The following is a 13029-nucleotide window of genomic DNA, read 5'->3' on the forward strand; positions in this document are numbered from 1 at the left end:
GTAACTAATGAAGCTTTGTTCCATACTGGTCTTGGGTGTTTTGTACAATAACTTCTCTGCCTCCTATTTGGAGTTTGAAGTTTTGTAAAAATGCACCCATTAACCGAAGTTTATGGTGATACGTTTAAGCTTGTTTTTTTTGCAAATTCAAATAAATGGAAGACAGCTGTATGGAGTGTCTTAGTCTGGTAAAGTTGTCAGTGTTTAATTCAATTTTCTAAACATCCACTTTTTTAGGTCTGAAATTTGATAAAAAATACATGAATGTTAGAGTACAAGCTTGCAACAAAGCTGTGGCAGGGGAATACTCAGATCCTGTGACTCTGGAAACCAAAGGTAAAATCTGAAAGATTTTTAACCGTGAATGCAGCAAAAACCTCGCACATACTGTCTGTCCTGCCTGCATATATGAACTTGTAATTTAAGTCACTTCTCAGCAGTGCTTGTATAGAAACAGTGTTCTAAGCAAAAAGGAAAACAATTCCTATAAAAGATTAAAAAGCATACTGGTAGAAAGCAGGTCTTTCAGCATTCAGATACAAAAAATATGTTAGCTTTCTAATGAAGCTTAACATTAATTGCTTTGAACTGTGGATTGACACTATTATGTGCCACTACATCATGCCAATGTGTTAAAGAGAGAGGAAGAACATTGTGGCTGAGCATCAGTAGGGCTCTTAGGGCATCTGTGCAGTTGATGTAGTTTTCTGTTGGTACATAGCATGTGACAGGTAACACATTTCTGTATAAGGAAGTTACTAAAAAGTGTGTTTTGACTTTGTAGCTGTAGATTCTAATTATGGTCAATGTTCAAAAAACAAACAGCTCCAAATTGCTAAAGTTACATCACTGTGTAAGAAATCAGTTGATCTGAGGCTGGGGGCATCCTGGCATTGTTTTGTAAATAAACTAGACGAATTTCTTGGAAGCGATGCTTTATAACAGAACACAAGTCTTAACTGTTATGGCAGAAATAATTATCTTGATGCTTTAGCTATACTAAAGTCTGCAGTGTAAAGGGCAAAATGGCTGGTACAACTGTGGCATGTATGCTGTACTCCAGCACTTGACATAAGCGTTGCTTATTGAGCCTTGAAACTTTCCTAAAGCACAGCCAGTGTATGGTGTTCATATGTATAGCAGCTGATATATTTACTAGCTACTTAAATTCTTTATTCCAGTACCAGAAATGTAATTCTGATTTTGATTTTTCTGGGTAGATATTAAGCTGCCAATGTAATTTTTAGTGCATCTGTCCACCTTAACAGTGCATCTAGTTCACTTTCTTTTAATAGTCTGCCCACAGAAACTCAGCATCCTCATCAACATGCTTACCTCATTTTTTTAAAAACTTGTTGAGCTCCAAACTCATAAAATCTCAAGTATACTTTCTTTCAGCGTTAGACTATATCTGGTACTATTAGGACCCTCACAAAATAGTCTATAAATATGCATCTTTCAGGGACTTAGCACATTGTATTAATTTTGCTTTCTTGGATGAAGAATTCGTCTGCAGCAAATACCAGGTCACTTCTAGTTTCATGCACCGTCTACTGCTTTGATATCTGCCATGAACTTCACAGTTCAACTCTGCTTATGTGTTACCCTGTCAGTTTAGTATTCTGCAGGTTTGCAGTCCTCATTAATTGTAAATATACTGTTGGAGAATCAGTGCTGTACAGTGTAGAAAATGAGTGTGGCTTTTTAAATCATTCATGATTATGAGAACCAAGGAAGTAGGCTGTAACTAGAGAAAACAATTACTAACAAGGTGATGTTTCTTTTAAGTCAAATAGTACTCTGCTACAATTTTACTACTACTTCCATTATTTTCTTTGAATAGCCACCATTGGGAGAGAACATTGTACTACTTCACCATTTCACATTTTGTCTTGACCAGCATTTCTGTTCAATTTGGACAATACTTCATCTCATCTGAACTTGAAAGTTGAAGATACCTATGTTGAATGGGAACCTACTGGAGGCAAAGGTCAAGAAAAAGTAAAAGGGAAAGAAAACAAAGGCAGGTAAGAATTCTGGTTTGTAAAGGTTTACACTGTCTGAGATGCCTCATCTGGCAATTAAAGGGTGAGGGCAGGGAGAAATTAAAGCACTTGATGGTAGGACTGTGGGACATCAAATTTTACTCAAAGTCTTTGGAAGGAATATTTATTTCCCTGCCCTTGTAACAGACATAGAGGCTATTTATGGAATCAATTATAAAAGTGTCTTAAACATTAGGCTGGATTTAAGTCTTTATACCTTAACAAATGTATTTTATTAGTCAAGGTACTAAAATACCTTGTAGATAAGGTAATTGTCAGGACGTAACTGATATTCAGCCGTGAAAGACTTATAGTTCAGTAGTTTTGCAGGTCAGTAATGGTGCATGGGCAGCATTTTTACCACGAAAAATAAGGAGAGAACTGGCTGCTATGTCCTTTTGCAAAAGCGCAAGTTAAGAATAAAATTGGTACTATAGGTGGTTGTTTAATTTATCTCATAACCTTCATTGGTGAGGAAAAGATACCACTAAAACCAGGTAGTAAAAGATAATGATGATAGAACTTAGCTCTTGTAAAAGTGGTGGTATTAAAGATATCTACCAACTATTTTCATCTAGGAAAAGTACATAAGTAACTTCAGCAGAATTCTTGGTAGATTATTTGTTGAGCTTTATACACTTACATGTTTACTACTTGGAATCTGTTGATAATGGTGGTTGGAAGAACCTCACTAGCTTGATTTGCCGTGGATATTATCCAGCTAAGATGTGAATATTTCCAAGGATGAAGAATGGTACTTCCCTGGGCCCCTATTCCAGACCAACTTAAAGGAAAGGCAGGAATACCATGATATCTGACTGGAAATTCCTGTGTTTTAACTAGTACTAGATGCCTCAACCTGTCAGAGTGCACCTCTGAAAAGAGCCTGGCTTCATCATCTTTGTAGCTTCCTGTTATGATGTTAAAGATGGCACTAGGTTTCCTGATCTTGTTGTCTTAATGCTGAGCAAACACAGTTGTCTTTGGGTCTTCCTCTGCTCCAGTCCCATAATTGTTTTGTTTAGTTTTGTTTTTATTTTTGGCCCGCCACTGTACTTGTTTCAGTATGTCAGTGTCTGTATAGTCCTGAGCAGCCAAGAACTGGACTTAAGACTCCAAAGAGTCTGACAGCTGCCCTGTCAAGAGGAACTATCTCTTGCCGTGGCCTCCTGGTTGTTACGCTGATACAGCCCAGGATGTGGTTGGCCACACGTGCCACAAGGGCACACTGCAGACTGCTGTTGTTGTCCACCAAGACTTCCACTTGCTTTTCTGCAGATCTCTTCCTTCCTCAGCAGTCCCACAGCCTGTTCTGTTGTGTTGGGCTCTCCCATCTGGAGAACCCCATCCACATCTGTGATCAGCTGGCTATCTCCACAGTTTTTGGCTCACTTACCAGTCTGTCTCACCACCGCAGATGTGGAGAGCGTGTGAGAGTGTCCAAGGTGTGAACAGTGTCCATTGCTCTTCCCACAGAGCTGGTTACTTCTTCCTCAAAGACAGTTGATTTTCAGCTGGCGTTTCTCAAGTATAAAGTGCACTGCTTGAGAATAATATATGAACAAATAGCTTCCATACAGACATATACTGCCAGAAGCATGGTAGAGTGACTTTTAGTGCCATCTTAAAAATGGGGATAATTTACTGTAGTAATACGCAGTTGTTTAATGACTATTTATTTCTGTCTGACAGTGGCCAGTATCCTGTCCTCAAGAGCAATAAAAGGTGATAATATACCTGTTAGGATTTGGTATCTCGTTTTGCTGGAAATCTTTGCTAAATCCCTTTGCTTGATAGTAGCGAGAGAAATAAATCTAATAGCCTTTATCAGTAACAGTATACAGATGCTTTTTAAAATTCTTCAGAATTTTGATGTGGATTCCTAAAGATTATGTACGTATTTTTCCAGTGATTTGGAAAAAAAAAGTCTTCTTGAAAGGATGCATCCTGGTATGCGGGAAGCCTGATTTTCAGTGGAAGAGCATTATGCATTCTAGAGTTGGCACAGAGATTCCTGTTATTTAAAACTGTATTGATGCTTAACCTTTGGGCACATGATGGCGTACAAGATTTTTTTTAAAAATGATTAATTTTTTCTTGTGTAGAAATTTAAAAAGTTTTTTTTTTAGTTCTTATTTTTGAATCCAACTACCTGTTGCCTCTGAACTTGTGGGATAGCTGCTATTAGTCGTCAGAGGAAGAGAAATGTGTTTTTACACTTTCCAAGAGGATGGAGTTTAGCCTGATGGCATGTGTAAAAAGCTTTATGGCAAGTCAAACCTTTGGAAGAAGTCAAACCTTGTGTGGAAGAAATGCATCAGTTACTCCACTAGCTAAGAAAACTGTGGGGAGTCACCAAACTGACTTAGTGCTAAAAAATTTCCTACCTTTCCATTTTGGAATGGAGAGTTAAGAACTTAAAATTAAAGGGAAAAAACCAAACCAAAACAAAAAACAACAACAACAAAAATGAAAAAAAACCACCTTTTTGTCTTTCATGTCAAATACTAACTGTCATTGTCTGAACTGATAAAGGCTGTTAGATTTCAGTTGAGAAAGCTCATGTAGTGGCTGCTTAAAGAAGATTTGAAAGAAATTATACTGAAGACCTTTTAATGTCTTCCTAACTTTGACAAAATTTTAGCAGAGCACCTGCTTTTTTTCTTAGGGTTTTTCTCTAAGTGGCCAGATATGCTTTCTGCAGAACTCAGTTATACCTAACCTAATAGAAGAATTTCAGCAACTTTTTTTGGAAGTCTGCTGGAAGTGTGAATGGTCTCTGTTGTACTTAAAGCAGGATGGAATCTGCAGTAGTGATGGTTCCTCCTGAAATTATCCTTTAATTCTTGGCTTTGCTGTGTTTTTGTTTTGTTTTCATGCTACTGCTCGTTTCTCTTTTCTTTGGTAAGTAATCTACGGCTTCTTCCATGTTAACAAAAATGAAAAGCATTTGATGTAGTCTGCACTGTTGCATGATAAACACTTATCCTATTTGCATACTTCCTGCAAGCGATTTAGAAGCTTATCTGGCTTCTGATCAGTTCTGGCTAATTTGCATGCTAAATTGTGATGTCAATGTAGACAATCTTTTTTTCATCGGTTTGAGAGCAGTGACTTTCTGAAGGCTTCTGGGGATTAAAACTGGATTAAAACAAATTTAGTAATGAAGATGAGCTAGACATTCTAGCACACTCATAAGTGACAATTTAATAACTCTCAGCTTTTGATTGTCCCATGACTTTATTTTAATGATGGTATTAGGCAAAATGGGCATTTTCTGACCCTTTATGAAACGGTATTGGAGAACAATTCCAGAAAGCCTGAAGTCAGTGTTGAATGAATCAGAATGGTAGCAAGCGAAATTTCACTATGCTAGTCCTCAGTACTTAAATATAATTAGCTTTGCAAAATTGTAACTGAAGTGAAGGTTGGAAGGAAAACATCCTTTTTTGCATGTAGGGTAATGTATGCTTTCAAGATTACTTCTGACATGTATTTCAGAGAGATACTTGCTTTTCATACTCTTTAAATTTTGTTAATGAAATTAAACTGTGAACTACATAGCTGTTTCCAAGAAGCTAAAATTTTTTGCTACTAATCGCCTTTAAAATAACAACCAGACATGATTCCCTGGCTACCAAGGTTTAATATTCACTGTAATTTGCAGATAGCCTTAATTTTATTTAATGATTAAATTGCTAGAATTATTTTTGAGGGCATAACTAAGGTAAAATAAAATGTTTGAAAACCTCATTAGGAAACCTCATTAGGTTAAAATTATTCTTTTATGCAACTGATTGCTCATTAGCATATTCTCCAGAGCGAAGTGTTTCTTCATTTATTTTGCTATTGCTTCCTGAGAATGGTTTAGAAAAGTATGATTAGAAAATCTAAGCCTTTCTTGATTGGGATTAGACTATTAAATTTTGTAATGACTCTTGTGGAGTTGCTGTGTGCTTCTCAGCACAATGTGTGCTGTGACAATTTTATTTTCTGTATTCTTTGACTTACTGTAACCAGGTAAAGTCCCCAACCTTCAATATACTTTTTTACCTTTTTTTTTTTGAGGGGAGTTATGGTGCATTAAACTCTGGAAGTATCATCTCATCTCTTTTAATAATTGTTTAGATTTGACACTCCTGGCTTTTGTATCTACTTCAGTGTGTATATTTTGAAATAACAATCATTTTATTCCTTTTGTAGCTCTTCACTGGGTTGCACTTTCCTGTGATTTCTTTAGTAGTTTATGCAAGCTATCCATGTACTGAAAAACCTACTTAACATAAAACTGATGTTATTTTCTCCATTCACTGATATTTAAAGTCCAGTGGAAATTAGGCATATTTGCATTAAATATCAGTGTATTCTTATCTGTTGTAGCTGATTTACAAGGTTTATTAGAAATCTTCTGCAGGAAAACAGAAACCTGAACTAAGGTTCTGTGCATTACAGGCATAATACTTTTATGTAGAACGTCATTTAAACACGGGCCACACATCTGCTTTTTTTCTCCCATTTCCTTTCTCAGCTGCCTCTGAACTTAAGTCTTGCACTTTTTTCTACCCATCATCTCTTCCCTCTCAGTTCTTGTGCATGCATACTAACTTAGTGTTAGCGGTTGTAAGCGTTGCTAGTGGCTGAACCAGTTGTGCCATTTCAGTAGCTTGTGTATGTTTATTGCAACCTTTTGCTTGGGAAAATTTGTTTTAGCATGCATTTCTGTAGTAGTGTGCAAATCTTCAATGGTTCTTTTCTTCTTAGAAGTGGTGCACCATCTCCAAAGAGGACTTCTATTGGCACAAGTCCCACAGCGAAGGGCAGCAGAGATCGTTTTACTGGTGAATCATACACAGTGTTAGGTAAGGTGAACTTTCTACTTCTGTGAGAAGGTCAGATTATGAAAGAATCAGAGGAAAATATTGAGTGCTTTCAAGGCTGTATACCTGATGCTGTCCCCCACAGAGATAACCTAGACTGTTTAACACCAAAATTTTGTGCTACAGCTAGTGAGTTCAACTCCTTTGAAGTTCTCTATTACAAAGTTCCATAGTGACTGACACTCACAGCTATTAAATGTGAATTGATCTTAAATGCATTTTGTCTCAGTCGATGTAAGTAAAAGCGATTTCCTTGCTCTACTTTATAATTGTATTCTTCTATCTACGTATAAGTTCATATTTTTGTTCCTTGTAGTTAAGATTTTTCTGTTTATAGTCTCCACTCTAAACTAAAATGGAGCAGATCCCACTGATGTCTATAAGGAAGCAAACGTTGTAAGGTATACTTAATTATAGTGACTAAATACGCTTTTTTGGTAGGTGACACTACTATTGAAAGTGGACAGCATTACTGGGAGGTGAGAGCACAGAAGGACTGCAAATCCTACAGTGTAGGAGTGACATACAAAAACCTGGGGAAATTTGATCAGCTTGGAAGGACTAACTCAAGCTGGTGTATCCACATCAACAACTGGCTGCAAAGCACCTTTTCTGCAAAACATAATAATAAAAGCAAGACCCTAGACATACCTATTCCAGACAGAATAGGAGTGTACTGCAACTTCGATGGAGGTAAGTTACAGTTTTAAGGAACTGAGATAAAACGTACTTGACTATTGGTGTCAAGTTGAAGCAGTGCAAGGCTAAAAGTACATTAGTGTTACTTCCAGACTGATAAAGTTTCTTATGACAATAGGAGACAGGGTTGTTCATGTAATATTGCTTATAACATCAAATGACTGCAGTTCATCTCTGTGACAGAGCAGCCGAGAAATTTTTTAGTCATATGGAGGGGATTTAATGTGTTCCAGGGACCTTTCCCTGGAAAAGTATCAATTTTACAAAAAGCTAGGTAGTGACAGCATCTAAACATGTATTTCAACTTGCTTTCTGCCTCTTTCAGGTCAGCTCATGTTTTATAATGCAAACTCAAAGGAACTCCTGTATGCCTTCAGAACAAAGTTCACCCAACCATTATTACCAGGTTTCATGGTCAGTATCAAAAAAAAATATTCTATTTCTAGCACTGAATTCACTTTGTTGAAGACTAATAACTGTGTTTTACAGGAGGAAACTTGGAGTATTGTTTTTGGCCAATACTTTTTAAAAATGTTTAACCGTTTCCATTTTTTTATTTCAATTGGTACTTCAGCAGGGAGAATCCTTCATCTAGGTGTCTCAGCTATGTCAGTAAAAGTCATTAAGTCTTTGTAAATTCATTGTGTGTTCTGATAGCTGATAAGCCTGCTACAACAATTGATCCAAACTGATGCAGACAGAGGCCCAAAATATTATGAGCTGCCAGTGTCACGAGACAGAAGTAGACTAGATGCTTCCCTCAAATAAAAGATTCTAGCTTTCAAATCTTGAAAGGCAGTAGGATTTTCATTTCACTGGTCTGCATACCTTTTTCCTGTCTCTAAGCTAATCAGTGAAATCCTGTTACAATTCTGCAGAGTAAACCTTGCAGAAGTGCATGAGAAGAGGATTAGTTCCTGCATATGTTTTTCACTTAAGGGTTTAAATAATTTGTTCAGGTAGCTGACGTTGGAGGCCTCACTGGCATTATCAGGTGCCAAACGAGTACATCATGTTTTGGGAGCAGGATGCAGGCCTGGGAGAACTTAGGCATTGGGAGGAGTCTTTCATAGTTGGTATTAAAACCCAGCTGCCTAGACACTCTTGCCTCCTGTAATTCAGACCATGGAAAATTCAACATTGTAGTTTTAAGGTGTAATCAGGCCAATTAATAAAGATACTCATCTCTTTTTGGCATGGAAGAAGAACGGAAAAGAAATAATGTGCCCAGGCAGCCTTATTTCTGGTCATACCTCTTTGTCAGTCATAACTCTACAAATTGAATGTACTTTGCTAAGGCCGACTCAAATTTGTTCCTAAGGCATGCAGGGAAACTTTTGCTTACACATCTCAGCCTATTAGTCTGTATCTCATACAGAGTTTAACAGTTAGTGGCAGCAGTCTCTTACAGACATTATTTGTATTAGCTTGAATAGTTTGTGTAGCTTGTCTATTTTTTTAAAGCTGTCCTATTCAAATTTATTTGTGAACATGAGCATGTGTTCTTTAGTGTCACTTGGCTGTAGAATAGATGTCCCTTCCAACTGTGGCCCTGAAGCTTCTCAAACCCTTATTTTTGTGCTGTGTTTACATTGATGTCGTTCTGTCATATCATACTGAAACAAAATACTGCTTTCACTGGAGAACAGAGTTTTGCTTTTAATTGTCATTTTAAGTACTTGCTGTTACTATATTAGTCTTTAAAGAAGTTTTTCTATTAGAAACAAGTCTTGCACTATTACATTTTAGATTTTGTTGTAAACTTAGTCTGAAAGCACAGTTTGTGTATATAGCACTTTATGGTCTTATTCAAAATTGGCTTCTACATGATTGGAATGTTTCTGAGTGCTGTGAGTAGGGGGAAGCCATCCACCTGTGGGATAAGTTTCCTGACAGCTCTATTATGGGAGGGGAAAAGACAAATGCTGTAGATGCTTCATCATGTTTGCATTATTGAATTTTTTTTTATCTTTTTCTCCCTTCCCTTAGATTTGGTGTGGTGGTCTTTCGGTAAGTACCGGTTTGCAGGTGCCAAGTGCAGTGAAAACACTTCAGAAAAGTGAAAATGGATTGAATTCTTCAACTTGCAGTCTGAACAGTGTTGCCCAGTAATGTCTATCGAACGCTCCCATGGCTGAATATTCTGCGCAGCTGCTATGCACAGAAGCTCGGGAGCATTGTACTAATATGGGGTTGTTACCAACTGTTGTTTTAAGGCCTGGTAGTGCAAAGGTTTGTCAATCCATAGAGCCAGACAGAAAACTAAACTATTTATTTGAAAAGTAAGTGGGGAAATTAAGAGCTGCATCTATGTACTTTTCTAATACTGTACGTAAGCATTTTGTTATGGACTTGAATATTAATTTTTATTATGAATATTATTTTTCTATGAAGAATGTAACAAATACTATTTTCTTAGCTCTCCTAGCAAGAATTATTTGGCTATAGATTGTATTACTACTGGGCTTCCCATTTAAACATGAGGTAAACATGCATTTTGAAAGAATATCAATTCATGTAGACTAGCTATGAAGAAGCACTGAGAACAATCTGTGCTTCTTTCTGATTTGATCCTACTGTTTTCCATGAGTAATTAATTTTAAATATCTATTTAGAGTTTGAGTTCAGCTCCTGTTTATCACAAATTACAGAAAATGTAGAAATGCAGAGAGACAAGCATTTGTCTGGCTACCATAAAGACTCATTATGGGTAGTCAGCCATTGAACTAGGCAGGCTTTCAGGTAAGAGGTTGAGAACCAAAAATCCAGACTTTTTAAAATGCACAGCATGGTACTGCTCTCAGAAGTACTATATTTTGGGTCAGCTCTTGGTTTTCCAGTTTTGTGGCTTTATTCTAATTGGATTCTGATAACTGGCAGTTCACATTGATCAAAGTACTCATTGGATATGAATGACAAGTTGAACAGCCAGTTCTTGTTCGCAGGTAGCAAAGCTACAGTGCAGCCAAGTCTGGGACCAAGGGCGTAAAAGCTTCAGATCAAATACAGGGAAGAAAAGGGGGAGCTATTGCTGCAAAGTGTCTTTCAGCTCTTTCTCAGCCCAGATTTGAGGCTTGACTAAGACTTCTCAAACACAGTGTCAGTATTAAAGCTGAACTTGAGCAGAGGCAGCACTGAATTCCTGGTGACAAAGGGGCATGCTTTGAAGCCTGGATGCATTTTTGATACCTGTTTTGACTAGCTTAGCAGCGATTCCTGAAACTTTCTGGATAACTAGAGAAGACCAAACATTGCATTATTTCTGCATTGAGCAGAAATGTGGCAAATATACTTAGCATCCCATTCTTAATTCCCTAGGTTATACCGTGTGTCATTTGTATGTGGGTCTGAGTCTGGCTTTTGGAAGATCATATCCTAAAGAAATTCTGTATTCTAAAGAATCTCTGTAAGGCCTCAAACTTAGTCCCTCTTTCCTTCTTTAAGGGCAAGGGAAAAGTGAGCAAACACTTTGCAAACTAATATTTAATCTGCTTTTGGATCTGTAGTTACATTTGTTCTTTCACAAAATAAGTGAAATGGTGGGCCTAGGTGTTTTGTTGTCTCAGTTATTACTTGGAATCTTAATAATAATAGTCAAATGATTTATATTAGTGGGAGAGCTAAAAAGAAAAAAAAAAGCATGTTATATTCTTTGTGGAAAATGTTACCTTTTAAATGAGAATTATTTGTGTATTACTGACTTAAAATCTGCTTGCTTCCCTCTGATCAAGTCCAGGAGCCTCTCAGTAATTTGCTGATATATATGTGAATCAACTCTTTCCTAACTGGAGATTTTTTTCACAGAAATCATGAAGTTGGCAAGAAGTTTGAGCCCTTAATGTTCATTTCATACCTGAAAGTTTTTCACAATACAAGTGTTAAGAGATGTTCAGTTAGCTGTAATCTCTTTTGCAGAGGAAAGTGTAAACCAGTTCCCAGTTTACCTGTTGCCTCCTTGACCTGTTGAGTGTTTCAGGTCTTGAAGCATGTAGACAATGGAATGTGACATAATCCGAAAATGGACAACATCTGAATCTGTCACGTAGTATCCTCAGTTGTTGCTATCCAAATCTTAAGTATTTCTTCCTCATTCCTTTCCTCATTCCTTTCTTTTTTACTGCAATAAACCCCTGACTAGGGGCTCAACTGCAATAAATGCATTGTGATGTGAGGGAGGAAGACTCGCTCTCCCGGACTCTAGTGGTGTTGTGAGAGAGAGAGAGGAGGGTTATGATACATGCTTCTTATTTTGAGACTTGTTCTGTTGAGTGACTTTGGTAAACAGGCATCTAAATAGCCTAGTGCTTGTTCATACCACCCAGTCATCTCCTTGGTTTTGGATGTCCATCTACAGTTCCTATTTAAATTTCCCTTCTGGAAAGAAAGCAAATGTTTATAATATGGTTAATTCTCGTTACACACTTTTCCTTGAGTTAATCTCCAGTGGTACATAAGAGCATTTAAATTAAGAAATAGATGTAGGTTTCACCAAAACCTACAAGGTGAACTTGATTATACACAAAGTGTAAAAATGCATTTTTTTCTTTCATATGTAGTTTGAAGGAATCCTGAAGTGTTTCATACTGTGATAGTGACTTGCAAGGTTTAGTTTGACTGATGTCCTAAATGAACTTAACATGTGACTTTTTACCCTAAAAAGATGAATTTGTTATAAAATAGTTTGCACAGATACCAAATTCTTGCTGCTAACAGGTAGTTCCATTGTTTTCTTAGTAAATGGGGATATAAAGAATTGCCTTAAGCACTTTTAGATTTTTTTTTAGACTCTTCTTTGAGCTGGTGTCTGTCTTGACTGAGTACCAATATATTAGTGATACAGTTGGTGCACTGTTTGTACAAAGTAAATTAAAAAATAAGTGTTTGTTAAGAACTTTCTCTGCAGCTAAAGGGGGATGCATGCAGCCTGTGAAGTTGCTTTTTCCAGGAGGTATCTTCAGGGGTTGTTCTTTGGCGATGGATTTGACCTTCTGAAGGTTTGCAGTTTTGTCTGACAGTTAACACTAACATGCCTACTGACTTCAATACTCACTGAGCCTCCCTGCTCTGGAGCTAGAGACTGTTTGGTGACAAGCTGAAGCTTTCTGCCACACGACCAAAGTGAGATGTTGATACTACTTGGTTAACTGATTACTGGTAGTCTGTAAGAGCTGGAATAACTCCAGAGTAACCTGTAAGGAACTGAAGGTTTCCCTTGAGTTCGTGATGTAACAGAACATTGTATGTTTCTTCGTGTCTGTGGACAGCTCTGTGAGTTTACGCAAGTACTGTTAACTGCAGAAAGGATGCCTGACAAGCATCCAGTGATGGGTGTTCCTGTGAATACCAAATAAAAGAGGCAGAGGCGGACGTCTCCTTTTTCTCCTTGGCTCACACAAACAAAGCAGCTC

General features: G+C 37.3%; 1 protein-coding gene across 5 annotated transcripts in view; it reads left to right on the forward strand.

Moving 5' to 3' along the window:
• Positions 1 to 12988, forward strand: part of FSD1L (fibronectin type III and SPRY domain containing 1 like) — a 32864-nt gene extending 19876 nt beyond the window's left edge. For 2 of the 5 annotated variants that reach the window (XM_048051483.1, XM_066989048.1), the window contains exons 8-14: positions 238 to 336; positions 1901 to 2027; positions 3738 to 3770; positions 6807 to 6904; positions 7364 to 7615; positions 7947 to 8035; positions 9611 to 12988. In XM_048051483.1, the coding sequence (XP_047907440.1) occupies positions 238 to 336; positions 1901 to 2027; positions 3738 to 3770; positions 6807 to 6904; positions 7364 to 7615; positions 7947 to 8035; positions 9611 to 9733 (821 nt within the window). In that variant the 3' untranslated portion in view covers positions 9734 to 12988. The remainder of the gene's footprint in view (positions 1 to 237; positions 337 to 1900; positions 2028 to 3737; positions 3771 to 6806; positions 6905 to 7363; positions 7616 to 7946; positions 8036 to 9610) is intronic. The other 3 variants (XM_048051484.1, XM_048051485.1, XM_048051486.1) reach the window with 3 other exon arrangements.
• Positions 12989 to 13029: the final 41 nt, after the last annotated feature.

Source organism: Anser cygnoides, chromosome Z (assembly GCF_040182565.1).
Source record: "Anser cygnoides isolate HZ-2024a breed goose chromosome Z, Taihu_goose_T2T_genome, whole genome shotgun sequence".
Lineage (NCBI taxonomy): Eukaryota > Metazoa > Chordata > Aves > Anseriformes > Anatidae > Anser > Anser cygnoides.